Below are 16,717 nucleotides of genomic sequence, written 5' to 3' on the forward strand. Positions count from 1 at the left end.
TTCCCTATATGAAACCATAACTTTTTTATTGGGATGGTATTGGATGATTTAGATGCAAGCAATCACTTGAGATTTCTGTAACAAAATTCTCCTGCTCTATAGTTGCGTTGTCCCTGGGATTCGAGATTTCCTTGAAAAAATTGATTGTTTTGATGATTGTGTCATCTCATTTTGTTTGGTACATATACCCTCTCTCGCCCTGAAATTTAGAGATGGTAAACAGGTAGCATGAGTTTTTTGCGTCTTGTATTTGATAACTGATCTGTTGTTTTTTTAAAGTAAAAGGTTTTTTTGTGACTGGAAAACTCATCGCCCTTGCAGTACTTTCAACTTTTCTGTGAATTTTGTACCTGAAAGCATCTCTTCTTTTAGAATTGAAAGAAACTTTAATTCAGGATAACATATTCTGAAAAATAGATGTGCGAACAGAGAATGGAGGGTTTCAGTCGGTTTAAAATATTCTGGGTCAACCCTGTTCTTTTTATTGAGAAAGGCTTCTAAATTCTATGTGACTGGAATAACTGGACGTCCTGTGGTTTTTCCTTTTCAAAAGTGGAAGGCTGCTCTCTTGATGCTTTTGCACTCAATTGATATGGTTGAACTGGTGCCTCATCATGGATTACATTTGGTATTTTTGAATACCAATTTGAGCTTGGAAAATGATCTCATGTGAACTATTTGTTCAGTCCCTCCTGAACTGTTTTTGCGCAATGCAGTCCCGTAAAAGATTGAGCCTTGTTTCGATGGTTGAAAAGTCAAGTTTTTTGCATTGTTTGTAGACCCAGAGGATTATTGGATGCCCCTGCAGCAGTTCCGCTGGAATTATATTTTGGTCTCTGCTTGTCTCGGACTTTGATTTGGTGGCTTGCGAGAAAAATTATGATTCAGTTTCTGCTTCTCCTCTTTGCATGCATAAAACCAGAACTTTTTAATTGGGATGGTATTGGATGATTTTCAACAACTGATGTAGACGCAAGCAAGCACTTGAGATTTCTGTAACAAAATTCTCCTGCTCTATAGTTGCCTTGTCCCTGGGATTCGAGATTTCCTTGAAAAAATTGGTTGTTTTGACAATTGTGTCATCTCATTTTGTTTGGCACTTGTACCCTCTCACTCTGAAATTTAGAGTTGGTAAACGGGTAGCTTGAGTTTTTTGCATCTTGTATCTGAAAAGTGATCTGTTGTTTTTTTAAAGTTAAAAGGTTTTTTTGTGACTGGAAAACTCATCGCCCTTGCAGTACTTTTAACTTTTCTGTGAATTTTGCACCTGAAAGCATCTCTTCTTTTAGAATTGAGAGAAACTTGAATTCCGGACAAGATGTTCTGAAAAAGCTCATGAAAAATAGATGTGTGAACAGAGAATGGAGGGTTTCTGTGGGTTTAAAATATTATAATTCAACCCTGTTCTTTTTATTTAGAAAAGCTGCTAAATTCTATGTGACTGGGATAACTAAACATCTAGTGGTTTTTCCTTTTCAAAAGTGGAAGGCTGCTTTCTTGATGCTTTTTCACTCAACTGAGATATGATTGAACCAGTGTCTCATCATGGATTACATTTGGTATGTTTGAATACCAATATGAGCTTGGAAATTGATCATATCTGAACTATTGTTCAGTCCCTGTTAACTGTTGTTTCGCTCAACTTTTTTTCACTGTTTCCAGTCCGAGGATTATTCTATGCTTGTGCAGCAGTTCTGCTGTTGCTGTATTTTGGTCTGTATTTGTCTTCGATTTTGATTTGGTGTTGTGTGAGGAAAAAAAGAAGTTTTGATTTCTTTCTCTTTTTCCTATACATGAAACCAGAAATTTATTGGTATGGTAATTGATGATTTTCAACTGATTTAGACGCCAGCAAAACTTGATATTGCAAAATGCTCCTGATTTATGGTTGCCTTGTCACTAGGATTTGGGACTTCATAACTAAAATTGACTGGTATTATCGGACAGAAAAATCCTATTTGGTTTCATAATTGAATTGCCTGCATTTATCTTTATTATGCCTATGAACATGTGGTTTAGGCCATTCTGACCACTGTTGCCCTAGTGTCTTTCACTATTTTTTACATCATACTTCTTGTTTTACTTCTGTGTAGATGGGGTAGGAATCAATCCTCAGCAAAGTGCAGGTATGCCATGCTCCCTTTACATTTTAAGCTGTGTTGTCAGTGCTTTTTTTTTATGTTGTCTCTTCAAGTATTTGTGATATTCGCATCTGTGCTGATTGATCATTATATTATTAAGTTGCATGTGTGCCTCGTGTCCCATCTCCATTGTCCCGTTGCCATTTTCAGCACTATAATTTGGAAGAGAAGTATGCTATTGCCAGTAACTGCTGGCATTATCAGCAAGGCGCTAATCATTTAGCATTAACCTTGTCCATCTTCACCAGATAACACAGTAGCTTCTATTATCATGCCCCATAACAAGTGATAAGATTTCTGTTTAGGATATTATCACTGTAGCATAAGTGCGTTAACAATGCATGAATTCTACTGCCTCCCTTTTCATTTGCTAGCTCCAGGCGATAGGAAGTATCTGTTGATGATGATATAATTTTAGCAGTGATTTGGGCACTACACTGCATTGTTTTTAAGTATTTTAATGTTCGTTTCACATGACTTTGACTGGCTAGGCAGTGTCTTCCTTAAACATGGTTCTGAACTGCGCCTGATCCCACGTGATAGGGTTGGAGCTTCTGAATGTTGAAAACATGATCATCATCAGACTAAAAAACTGGTTAATCTTTGTGCTTACTCTGTTATCTTATTTTCTTCTATACCATTCTGTAACTTTTAATTAGTGTAACTGGTATCATAATCAATATCAATTGAGAAGGAAGGTAGCTGAAGGTATCTGCAATGCATGGTCTTTCAAGTTAATCATAATAGAAAGGTCTCCTTGCCCTTTTTCTTAGTCCTTTCTCTTTCATTATGTGGAGCCTTGTTTTCATCAGAGATTTGAGCTGGGGGTGGATGATAATAGGCCATGGGCCTTGTTGCTTCTAATCACGGCCGACACAGATGCAGTGGTTTTAATAGTTAAACTGCTGTACCTTGACATACTGAGAGCTACCCTGTTGATGGATCGAGGTTCGATTCACCTGCCTTGTTGATGGATCGAGGTTAGATTACGTGTATTTTTTTATTTTTTTTTGTGGGAAACCGCTATGACATGAAAGCGTTGCTCCTGGACTAGCTGCTGCGTGAAAACGTTATTTCCACTTCAGCGTTATACTCGGTCTGAACTACCATGAAAAGTTGTTTCGTTCTCTGGCCAGAGAAATCCAGAAACTAATTGGTGTCGGCATGCCTTGCCCGAGCATAATTCAATAACGCATTGCCTTGGTGCGGGGATGTGCATGTTTTATCTTTAGCTCAATGTGCTAGCTGCAAACGGAAATCCAAATCGCACGAATGGTCAGAAATTGCCTTTTTTAGACGCGTGATCATCGTGTAATGGTTGTGCCTTTTGTTTGTTGAAAATGATCACTGCCGAAGACCTTTTGCAGAGGCAGAGTAATGAGCTGGTTTTCCTGCTCTTTCCATCAAAGTGCATGGTGCTCACCCTTGCAAGGATAATATGAGCTTGCGACCAAGCTGTCCAGTAGAATTTGTGTTCCAAATTCTCAAATGAAGTCATGTTCCTCTTCAAGCACCCCCTAACACACACGCAAGCACACTCTAAAAGGCATGGAAAAAATATTATAGCTTTTCCACACTTTTTAGGTTCATGACACTAGTATTTTAATTCCTCTTCTTGTTTTTTTTTTGGTTTTTATGCCTTTTAGTTTTTCTTTCTTTTAATTAATTTTTTTAATATTAAATTTTTTATTTGATTATCAGATTTTCATGACAAGAATTTCAAGTTTGACAGGTTAATTTGGTTTGATGAGTTAATCTGGAATTATTTTTTTGTTTTAATTAATTTTTTTTAATTTAGTTTGTTAACGTTGAATTTATTTTAATTTAATTATTAAACTTTTATAAAACATATTCTGGGTTTGACAGCTAATTTGTTAAATTTTTTTCTATTTAGTTATTAAATTTTCATAATACGAATTGTCAAAATTTTTTTTATTTAATTATTAAATTTTCATAACACGAATCTCAGGTTTAAATGTTTAATTCAGTTAATTTTTTTTTTTTATTAGTTTTTTTCTTCATGTAGATTTTTACTTTTTATTTTTTAATTAATTTATTTAATTATGTTTATGACATGATCTTGAGCTAGATCCACATCTAGAGTTTTTGAGTTTGATATTGCAGTCAGATTTATTTAAACTTGGATAATGTAAGTTTAATATTATTATTATTAATATTATAAATATTATGCTTGGATCAAGTGTTGCAGCTAGACTTAAGCTTTTTTGGTATATCTTTACAGAAAAACCTAATATTTTTAAATTTTGGCTTTTTATATATTTTTTATGCAAGAAAAAAATTAATTTGTGGTATATCCTTTTGTTTTTTATTTTCATTTCTTCTTTTAAAAATTTTTATGGTGGATTGCACAGTATAGTTCATAGTAAAAAAGTTAATACCTTTAATTTTTTTTTTGTTTTTTTCTTTGTTTCTTTGTTTTTAATTAATTTTTTTTACTTTAGTTTTTTAATATTAAAATTTTTCTATTTAATTATTAAACTTTTATAACACGGATTTTATATTTGATGGGTTAATTTGGTTTGGCAAATTAACTCACTTGATTTTATTTTTTTTCTTTGTTAGTTTTTTTCTTTTAATTTTCTTTTTTAATATTGTATGTAATTTATAGTGAAAAGACTGATGTCTTAAGTTTTTTTTTCTTTTTATGTCTTTTATCGTAGATTGCATAGTGCAGTTCACGGTGAAAAAGCTAATTTGTTTTTAATTATTTTTTTAATTTAGCTTGATATTAAAAAAAATTTCTATTTAGTTATCAGATTTTCATTATACGAATTTATGGTTTCATAAATTAACTCAATTAATTTAATTTTTTTTCTTCATTAGTTTTTTTTTGTAGGCTTTTCCCTTTTTGAATTATTTTTTTATTTAGTTATCAGGTTTTCATGACACGGATCTTAGGTTTGATGGGTTAATCAGTTAATTTAATTTTTTTTTGTCTTTTTCTTCATTAATTTTTTTCTTTCTATAGTTTTTTTTCATTATTTTTTTTAAATTTAGTTCATTAATATTAATTTTTTTTATTTTGTTATTGCACTCTCATGACACAAAATTAATCTTAAATTTGATAGGTTAACTTGATTTAATGGGTTAATTCAGTTGATTTAGATTTTTTTTTCTTCATTAATATTTTTTTTAATTTTATTTTTTAACATTGTAACTATAATAAATAAATATATATATATATATATATATATATATCTTTTACTATGGATTGCATTGTGCAAATTTACAGTGAAATATAGATATCTTTTAGTTATAGGTTTTTTTTATTGCTTTTTTCTTTGATGTTTTTTAATTAATATTTTTTATTTTTTTTATTTAGTTATTACATGCCTATGACATAGATTTCAAATTTAACAGGTTAATCTGATTTAGTGGATTAAACTAGTTAATTTATTTATTTTTTAAGTAATTTTTTCTTTTAATTTCATCTTTTAATATCAATTTGATTAAGAATTAAAATTTATAATTTATTTTGTTTAATTTTCATTAAATTATTATGATTTAATAAGAAGATTTTGTTGTGCCTCTCCTTGCAAAGCACTATTCATTGGAATGGTGCTTTGTTTTATTTTTTTAATTAATTTTTTTATTTAATTTTATTATATAATATTAAATATTTTTTTATTTTGTTATTACATTTTAAGGTTTTTTGATCTGGTATTATAGTTAAAATCACTTAAATTTTAGTCATGTAAATTTAATATTATTATTATTATTAATAATATTATAAAGATTACTGCTGTATTATAAACAAACTCAAGATTTTTAAATATAATTTTACAGAAAATTTAAAACTTTTAAAATTTAATTTTTTATATTTTTTATATAAAAATAATTGACGGGCGGCAGCACAGCCAAATATATATATATATCACGTGCTCTCTAGCAAGTCGGTAAAGGAGGAGAAAGGGGGAGGGGCGTCCTGAAGAGACGAGGTCCACGGTGATGGGTATCGTCTTTGAAGAGAGGACATGTGCATTTAAAGTTGCACTGAATCTTTTGGCTCTTAAAATCACAATTGAATCCGATCCCTGAACCATCACGGTAACCATCTTATTCATGTCTTCTAATAATGTTCGCCTGGTCGGGGCCAGCGACAGGAAGGAGCCCACCCCGCCAGTGTTTTTGATTTTTCTGATACTTTCTTGAGTGGCATCTGCACTTCTCAATTGTTACGTTTCCAGCGGGCGTTACGTGTTGCGTTGGAGACGGGACACGTCAACTACTGATATTATCAGTTTTGAAACTGCTTCGGCTTTTGCTGAGGTTGGAGCTGATAGCCATGATTGTAGTTGTAAAAGCGTGGCAAGGTGCTGTGTTATAGCTACTGCAACCATAGCTGACAAATGGTTTTCAAAATCTTTATATTTTAGCTTATAACTTTTAGCTTTCAACTGGTTTCCAAAACTTTACCATATATTGTTTTAGTTTTTTTTAGGTTGTACAGTGGTGTTGGTTTAAAATATTTTTTATTTAAATATATATTAAAGTAAATTTTTTTATTTTAAAAAAATTATTTTTATATTAGCTCATCAAAATAATATGAAAATAAAAAAATAAAAAATATATAGTTTGCACATATGCCTAGATAGTTTTTGGTGAAAAATCCCCAGGCTATAAACAGCCGGAGATCATGAATTGCCAAAGGGTCTTTTAGATGCCTTGTGGAGATCCAGACGATACCGCAGCAGCGACCATAAAAGACTTCGGTTCTGGTGAGGGCTGCTTGGTTCGTCAACGTCCTCTCCTTTTTGGTTGTCGTAGATTTGAGATTGAAAGGCTGATTGGACAGGGATAGCAAGCGATCCGACCGTTAGCCTATTCTATATTTACAGTTTCACTCTCGCTCTATGTCCGTTTAAAACATCATTTTATTTATTTTTATCTTCTACGTTTGTTTTACCTAAAATTTTAGAGATATAAAAATATATGGCAATTTTTTTTACCGCAGCCAGTAATTAATTATAAAAGAAACACGGTAATAATAGAATGATGATAATTTGGAGGTAAAGAATATTTTTTCCATTTCTATTTTCATTTTTCTTCTCCGTCGTCTTATTTTCCCTTAATTTACTGTGTTCAGAGACGATGTGACCACTTACCTGAAAGCCGTGAGCGAGTCCTTCGAGGTGAAAAGTAAAGTTCGCCCAAACGAAAAGAATTAACAAGAGCGTTATGCCGAGGCCGAATTGACAAGTCTAACCTCGTAAAGCTAAAAAACATCCCAAAACATCAGGGTAATTTGGTAAATGAGGGCCCCGTCAGTCCACTTTGCTGCTTGGGATCCCGCAAGAGTGGGCAAAACCACATTTATCGGAGAGATTCAAACCCTTCTTTTTCAGGTCTTTTGTGCTTGTTCCATTCCCTCACGTGATACTGTCACCTCTCTTCCCTCGATCCTATTATCAATCCTCACATGATTTTTTCTTCTTCGAAGCTGTTTTCTCTGTTTTAGAAATATTTTAAAAAATATATTTTTTATTTAAATTTAATATTTTTTTGTGTTTTTATAGGATAATGTTAAAATTATTTTTTGAATAAATTTTTTTAAAAAAACTACAACCAATTACCCCAAACTCCTACTAAAACAAAACAGAAAATCAAACCCTTTTTGAAGTTTCATCTCTGTCAGGTTGATGGAGTAGAGTTCCCTTCCAAAGCAATGGCCTCCTCCTTTTTTTTGGTGCTAATAACAACAACGATATAAAATAATTAACGGGGTATCTTTATAGGTCAAGTTATATGCCTCTACTGTTAATTAATCTCTGCTAATTTAAAGATATCCCTACCGTCCATAACAAAGAAAATGATGAATTACTTTTCCACTTCTCATTGATGTGCGGCCACTGATCAGGTTAGCTTTTCCAGTCGTTCGTCAAAACATCAACTTTCTCATTTTCCCCGTTGCCTTGGTACTGGAGTATACTTTCGTGCTTTATATAATGGTTTTTTTTTTAAGAATTTTTTATTTTTTAAAATTTATTTTATATAAAAAATTAAATTAAACATCCGTCGTCGCAATTATTGCAAGTAGTAGCTTTATCTCTGAAGTTGACCTGTGGTCCATGAAGCTACTGGGGTGCTTTATTTTGACCTTTCCATGTTCATGGATTTGCGAAATACTGCGAGTAGGTTTTCTTGGTGGGAAGTATTACACACTCAGATGTGCTTGGCAGGCCATGCAGCCGCGCTCGCTTAATTGGGGTTCTTGTTCTTGTCCACAACTGTGCTGCATAGATCAGTAAACAAGTGTAAGGTAGTTTTCCTTGCAGTGTGTGCAATCCAAAGCGCCATGTGACCTTTTACTTGCTGCTCTGAAGATTCTCCGAATCGACGGATAATTGGGCCGTCACCGTTTGGTGTTGTCATCCTTTTTTATTTATATATTTGTTTGAAATTTAACACAAATTTGTGAACCAAACTCATGATATATTTATATAGATAATAAATTCTATTGTATTTTTATATAATAAAAAAAATTTATATGTTGAGATTTGGATGGTACTAATACCGGTATTATTATTGCTTTTTAATCTTCTCAGTGTCATCATATTTTTTTCATTATGTTTGTTTTTATATTTTAAATTATATTTTAAATTATATTTTATTATTTTTAAATTATTTTGATGTGTTAATATTAAAAATAATTTTTAAAAAAATAAACTTTCATAAACCTCTCCTCTTATATAAATTAATAAAAAATATTATTTTATAATTCAACAAATTATTTTACAATAAACTCAATCTTATACCTAGTGTGAGCATGAGCACGAGTCGACCCACATGAAGGTTTAAGTTCAAAGCTTATCATGCTTATGACATTTTATAATTGTTTATTTAGGTGGTTGCAGTTGTTTTTAAAATAACAACACTTAAATATTTGATAACAAGAAAACCATGATTTATTGTTTATGTGAGGCCGGCTAAAATAAGTTAAAATTGCAAGGTTGTGGAAAGTAGCTATTTGTTGTTTTCTGCAAACCTGTAGAATGCAGTGGAGACTGAACTCCACTGTTTGCATGAATAGTGCAGTCGCTCTCCATTGTTTGTGTTATTATTTTGGACCAACTAGATTCGGTCCAAAATTAAATGTATTGAACCGGGTTTAATTTGGTTAAAAAAAATTAAATTTTATTTTTTAATTATGTTTTATTTGAAAAATTAGAAGGAAATCATTTGATGACATAGCATTTGTAAAATTAGATCGCAATTTTAATTTTTTTCTTGCCGGGTCTGACACAATTAAAAAAATTCATTTTTTATTTTTAATTGTATTTTATTTGAAAAATTATAAGGAGATCACTTGACGATGCAGCATTTGCAGAATTTGATTGTAATTTCAATTTTGTTATTGCCGAGTCCAACTCAGTTTAAAAAAATCAATTTTTATTTTTATTTTTAATTGTGTTTTATTCAAAAAATTAGAAGTAGATCGTTTGATGACGTAACATTTGCAGAATTTGACTGCAATTTAAATTTATTATTGTTGATTTTTTTACTTGATATTGTTGCACGATTAATAAACCATGAAAAAATAGTTTTTGTTAGATGGATTTTGTACATGATTAAATTGCACGTAGTTTAATGAAATGATAAAAAATATTTGATATCAATGTTATTTATTTTATGATATAATAACAGTAATTAAATTTATAATATTTAAATTAAAAATCATCAATATATATGTTGTTTTGTAATCTCAATTTGAAAAATATTTTTTTAACCGAACACGTGAAATTATTTTTTGTTCAACCTCAATTTCAACCATATTTTTAACCAAACATATATTTTTCCTAACCAATATTAATAAAAAATACTTGTATAAAATATTTTTTTTTTTAAATCACAGTTACAATAGCTATTACAGTAACCAAGACACTCTTCTCCTTAAAGAATTCCTATGCCTTTTGGGCTCAATATTAATTATTTAGCTTCCCACTAAATAAACCATGAGAAATACTGTTGTTTTCAATGAAATATAGTTTCTAGAGGATCTGCATTTCACCAACACATGTCGAGTTTGTCAAGTTTTTTAAGATTAATATTTTATACACTTATTTTATTTAAATCACACTACTAATATTTCATGTTAAAAAAATTATATCAAAGATTAACAAGATTTTTAACTCTGAAAATAAATAAACTTCATTTTTAATTTTACCTCAAATATTCTCCTCAAACATGTTACTAAACAAATTATGCAACCGATTGATCATAACAGGCTGATCACGGATAAGTTGCATAACTAGATCTTCTACGACATGGTGTTTGACTTCTAGCCTTAAATTTTGCTTTGGGAGATTTATTTTATAATTTTTCCTCTGGCTTATCACGTTTTCAATTATATTTCCTGTTGTGCCTTGGATTTTGAAGATGCTTTGAAAAATAAGAAAGGGCATTTTTCTTTTCTTTTGCAGTGCACTGAATTTTTATTGTTGGTGAATCTCTCTAGTGTTTTCGTGGGTGGTCGTTCGATAGGAGATAGGTGTGGCTGGCAACGCAGGGGCGGAGCAAGAAAAAAAAATTGAGGAGGGCCAAATTAAAAGAATTATTTTAAAAAAATTTATTTTATTAAAATATGTATTAAATGAAGGTTAAGGAAAGAGCTGGGAAAATTTTCCTTACAAGGGCCGGGGCCCCTGCCAGCCCCCCTGCCTCCGCCACTGTGGCAACGGGTGAGGGATATTGATCTTTTTACTACCATTATTTATGATTTTTTTTTTGTTTATATTTTAGATATTGTTTGTTATTATGGGAGCTTTTAAGTTTTATCTGCTCACATAAAAAGAAGTATTTGGTTTATCTAGTTTTTATTTTTTATACTGAACCCTGCATATAATTTTTTAAAAAAATATTGATTTTACAAAAGTTAAAATAACAGAACACGTAATTTTTATTTAATCTGTATAAAAAATATATCTTACAATAATTTTAGCTAAATATTATTATTTTAAAAATATATGAATAAAAATATTATTTTAATTTATTTTTCAAAAACTATCGTACTATCAGATACACACATTTAATATCAGGAAAACGCTGATCAAATTAAAAGCTAAATAAACCCGGCTAGTAGGGAAAAGAATGGTCTTTGGACAGCACTCCTACTGTTTAGCAGTGAATAAAATTAGCTGAAAACTCTTGATTAGCTCCACTATTTACAATCAATCAATGCTGGACAGTAATCCTATGATTTAGCCGTGAATCAAAGTTGGTAGACTTATTTGTAGAGGTTAATTATTCCGATTGTGGCCTCCAGGTCTTACCTCAGCTTTCTGTTTTGTCTTAAAATAGGTAGGCGACCCGCGCTGCCTTCATGAGCCAGATTAAATATTTTTTAATATAAAAAACATGTTTAAGTATTTATAATTTAAGTAAACCTGGATTAGTTTTACTGGCATTATATCCTGAATATAAAATTAAAATAGTTTATAAAAAGAAAGGCAAAAGGAATTTATAAAACTCGAAGTATAATAACTTAATGTTAAGAAAAAAAATTAAAAAATTTAATATTGAAAAAAATTCAATTTAATTTGATATAATTTAACAGAATCATAACTTGAATTATATTGAATTATTAAAAACAATAAAATTTAAAAAAATGACATAGTGAAAAAAAAACCCAAAGGAGTTTCCTTAGTCCTATGCTGATCTTTATGGCTTATCAAGGGTCTGGGCATATGTCTCTTTTATGCTTTGTCTCGGATTGTATAAATTAGTCTGTTTTAGAAATCACTCTTTATACTAACATCTCTATAAAAACAAATATAAAAAGGATCTAATTTTACTCTCGCCATAACCTAATAAAAAATGTTAAAAAAAATTTCAAGGGTTAGTAATCTAATAATAAGTAATGAAATTAAAATATATATATATGTATATATATCATTAAAAATTAAAAGAACTCGATTCAATCCAAGTTAATTTAATTAACTCACCACCTGCAATATAAAATCAAAACAAAAAATTAGACTTTTAAAAGAAAAATATGACAGAAAAAATCAAATTAAACTTCAAAAAACAAGTCAACCAAAACTAACTTAACTACCCCGTACTTAGGATAGCCCAATGAAAATAAAAGCAAAAAAATAAAAAAGTTCAAGGACAAGTAATGCTAGTTGATAGAATAAAAAAAATTAAAAAAAAATATAAGAAAAAAAATATAAGTCAACCTAAATTGACTCAACTAACTTGTTATCTAGAATATGAGATTGAGATAACTCAACAAGGATAAGTGAAACAAATAATGAAGTTGAAGGCCTATTGACCAGATATCAAATTATAAATTTGAAAAATAATATTTTTAAAAAAATACCAAACTTAAATCAGGTTTAGGTTATGTGATGAATATTACCCTATAAGAAGATAATTATAAAAAAATAATAAGGTAAATTTTCCAGTCATAAAATAATTTAAAAACTAGAGTAAAATCAATAAAATTATAAACTAGAAAACATAATTGTTTTTGGAAGGACTAACATGAATTTAACATAAAAAAGAAAAAAAAACCTTTAATGTACTTTAATTGGGCCTCCATTACAAGCACGCATCACATTATAAAAAAAAAAAAAACTCATCACTTTTAATAGCCGTGGATAGAAGATTTAGTAATTATAAAACTTTCCACACGGCCCCCTAAAAAAAAGAAAGGGTTGATGCGTATATATTAACAATTTTTTTTAATAGTATTTTATTAAATAACCCCTATTTAAATCTAAAAGTTACCGTGAAAAAACTAAAACATCTTTAAAACCTCCCTTGATTTTTGTGGATTTCAATAATAATATTGTCATTTAGCTGTTTTTTAAATAAATAAAAATAAAAAATTTCTATATATATGTTTGGTTTTTTTTTAGGGTCATGACTATAATTTTACTATGTAATTTCTTAAAAAAAAAACAAAAACAACCTTTGACTAAAACTTAATATATTTTTTTTCTTTTAAAGAAAAAATAATTATTTCAACATGATAGAAAAAAAATACATTGATCAATTTATCCTTAAACAATCTTACAATATCAAGTAAAAAAGATGATTTTATCTCACATAAATTGCAAGGTTATTTAATTTTCTGGTGAGAAAAGGACTAGTTATTTCACTATTCTAATAAACAATAAAATGTCTCTGTAATTACAGTGTTTTACTGATGATTTTTAGTTTTTTTTTTCTAATTCTATTGGCATACAAAGAACACTTATTTAATTTTAATGTTGATGGCTCCTTGGAAAATCAAAGAAATTACACGGGCAGATCATCAAGGTGACATGAGCCGGAATTTCGAACGTTAAAGTTGCTTCCGTCAAAATTTGAAGGGTCTCTTTCTATCTTGTCGGCAAACTTGACTTCATTGATATTCTTTTCACAGAAATACTGTAAAATAAAAAGGAATATTTTGATGTTAACCATTCATAAAGAAAAACATTCCAAGAGGAATTGTGATATTTACCTCAAAACAAAATAGTGTTATTCACACTCCACTGTATATTATAGACGCTAAAATAGCTTTATTTAATATTTTTATTTTATTCTATTGAGATTTTAAAAGTAATAAGTTTTACAATGGACCTTCTTTATTCTTTTTTTTTTTAAATAAATGTATAGGAAAAGTAGTTTAATATTATTCATAAATAACTGTGGCTTTATTTTTCAGAATACAATGGACCTCCAAAATATACTGTTTAAGACAAACATATACTGTAAATGGTAAAATAAAACACTTAAAATATAGCTTTTTTGCTTTACTTTTCTTTCTATCTTTTTTCTTCTTGATATTATTTTTTAAAGTATATTAAAATTAATTTGTTACTTTTATTTCTATCTTTTTTCTTCTTAATATTATTTTTAAAAGTATATTAAAAGTAATTTGTTTAGAAGTTAAAATTAAATAGTAATATAGACTAATATTAAATAAAATTGTATTAGTCTCTACGATAAAAAATGAAAATAACACCATTGAAAAGAAAAAGCGTGCAATCCCCACTGTCACTAGCCCGCGCACCCGCACCGCCATCACTCCTTCCGCTGTCATTTCCACTGTTTTGATGTACCCTCCCATCACTAGCATTGCTGACGCACACCACCGCTATAATTTGTTCTTGCAACGCGGGAACATGTGTATAAGCCACGCGTTGAAGTTTTTATTATTTTTGGCTAGCAACACTGTTTAAGTAAAAATTTTGCAAGATAATACAGCTAAAAAAAATTCTTGAGAAATTACGCAGTTTAAATAAATAAAGACATGATTACCAATTATGTCTTTATTCAAATCAGCAATTCTGAATCATTGCTATATAACAAGAACAATATTCAAAATTACTAATTCAATTAATATAAAAACTTACATTCCTTTTGTTCTTCCTACCACAACCGTTGCTCGTCACCTGCAAAGACCCTAAAAACCAAGCTTTTTTTGCTTGAAATCGCTGAAAACAGCTATCTATCCTCCATTAAAACACCAAAATCTTCTTCCCCTGAACTCCACACGCATTTCTAGTTTTTTTTTCAATAAAAACCTCCAACTAAATCTCCTCCTTCGGTCTCTCCGCCATGACCATCACAAGCTACCGATGAATTAAGGTAAAAACACTACGTTTCTCTAAATTTAATTAATGTCATTGCTAAATTGTGAAATTTTTAGTTTTAGTTTATTATTGTTTGTTTAGTTTGTGTCATGATTGAGTATTTTGTTTGAATTGAGATAATTTAAGATTTGAGTAAGGTAATTAAGTATGTTTTGACACAATTGATGTTGTTTATTGAATCAAATAAATCAAGGCTCGCAAAAAAAAAAAAAAAAAAGAATTTGTGATGGGTTTGAAGAGAAAATACAGTAATTATATATATATATATTATTTGAACTGAGATAATTTAAATTATAATTTATAAACTTAGGTATGTTTTAATGCAATTGATGTTATGAATATCAAAATGATAGTAATTAGAGTTTATGCTGAGTTTGGTGATAAATTACAGTAATTAAATATATTATCTTAATTAAAATAGTTTAAATTCTAATCGGCACAATTAAAGATGTTTTTACGAAATTGATGTTATGAATGTTGAAATAATAGTAATTAGAGTTTGCATTAAGTTTTATAATAAATTATCTAAAACAAATATTTATTTTGTATTGAAATAATTGAGCTAATTTAATTTTCAATTAATGTGGTTATCTCTTGAGTTTAGTTAAAATATTAAATGGCAACTATAAGATAATGAGGCCTTTCGTTATGAGATTTGGTCACGATACCAAAATAGATGGCATGATTTGCACTGATATGATTTTTTATTCTGAAAATTTAATATATAGTATTGATTTGAAGGGTTGATAAACTTTCAGCACTAAAAATTATTCAATAAATACTGGTTAAACATCTCACATTCGCGCTTGAATATTAATTGTAATTATCTATAACAGCTTTTATGCAATTATAAAGTCTTCAAGCACCAAAATATCAATGATATTTCCATGAAACATGCCGTAAAAAGTTAAATTGCTTTAGATGGCAAAGTTGAAAGTTACTCACGGATTGAGATTGGCTGCGTCGGTCTATTGTGGAAGTCATGATTGATATAAGTGTTATGAGACCTCGACATTGAATTTAACAAATTTCAACGGATCTAAGTATATCCCTAGACCATGATTCATTTTCCCGGTCTATACATGTATGATGTATTTAGACTGGACAAGGTTTTCGGATATTTTGTTTTTTACTGCAAGCGGAGTTCCTATTTAACATTTTATTTTTAACTTTTACCGTGGGATTGGATATCATCACCATTCACAAACAAAATAGGGATGTTAACAATTTTTTTTTTAATTTCATTTTACGAAACGACGTGGTAGAAATGCGTTTCTTGCTTAAAAATAAACGTCCATTCTGAAACAATCAAAACCTAAAAGATGAATTTATTGTTTTAAATAGATAAACACGAATGTTTCAAAACTTCGTTGCTATTTAGTTTCAAACTTTCATGATTAAAGTATTTTTTATTTAAAAAATATTAAAATATTTTTATTTATTAAATTTTTTTAAATTCAATTCATCAAATAATAAAATATTAAAGAAAAATAATCCAAAACAAAAAAAATTTAAAATGTTTTCAAACAATTCTCTCTGTACGCTCTAACTGAAAGTCACCACAAGTTTTGTTCGATACCAGCAAAGCATCTTCAAGTCCCAAAATAGACCTGCAGGAACTCACTCTTGTCAATCCACAACTAACACCAAGAGTTGAATATCATATTAAAATCACAAATTACCAAAAATAACTTATCCATTCACTCGTGTCACTTTAGGAGTACTCTGTATGATACCCACCAACGTTAATTGTAAAAATAAAAAATAAAAAAGCATTTTTTTAAGAAAATAAATTCTTTTTTAAAAGCTGGAATCACCACCGTACAAATATCATTTTAGTATTTTTTTAATAATTTTAATGTAATTTTATTAAAAATAAGAGAAATTTAAAATATTTTTAAATAAAATATATTTTTTATATAAAAAAAGTCATGTAATGGAACACCCAGGCCCCCTCTGGCCTCTTTCCCT

The 16,717-nt window shown here is 29.3% G+C and overlaps 1 protein-coding gene across 4 annotated transcripts in view; it reads left to right on the forward strand.

The window, feature by feature from the left end:
- Nucleotides 1–2,913, forward strand: part of LOC105127846 (ubiquitin-fold modifier 1-like) — a 10,327-nt gene extending 7,414 nt beyond the window's left edge. For 2 of the 4 annotated variants that reach the window (XM_011029293.1, XM_011029292.1), the window contains 2 exons: nt 2,094–2,126; nt 2,633–2,913. In XM_011029293.1, the coding sequence (XP_011027595.1) occupies nt 2,094–2,126; nt 2,633–2,706 (107 nt within the window). In that variant the 3' untranslated portion in view covers nt 2,707–2,913. The other 2 variants (XM_011029295.1, XM_011029294.1) reach the window with 2 other exon arrangements.
- Nucleotides 2,914–16,717: the final 13,804 nt, after the last annotated feature.

Source organism: Populus euphratica, unplaced genomic scaffold (assembly GCF_000495115.2).
Source record: "Populus euphratica unplaced genomic scaffold, PopEup_1.0 scaffold93.1, whole genome shotgun sequence".
Lineage (NCBI taxonomy): Eukaryota > Viridiplantae > Streptophyta > Magnoliopsida > Malpighiales > Salicaceae > Populus > Populus euphratica.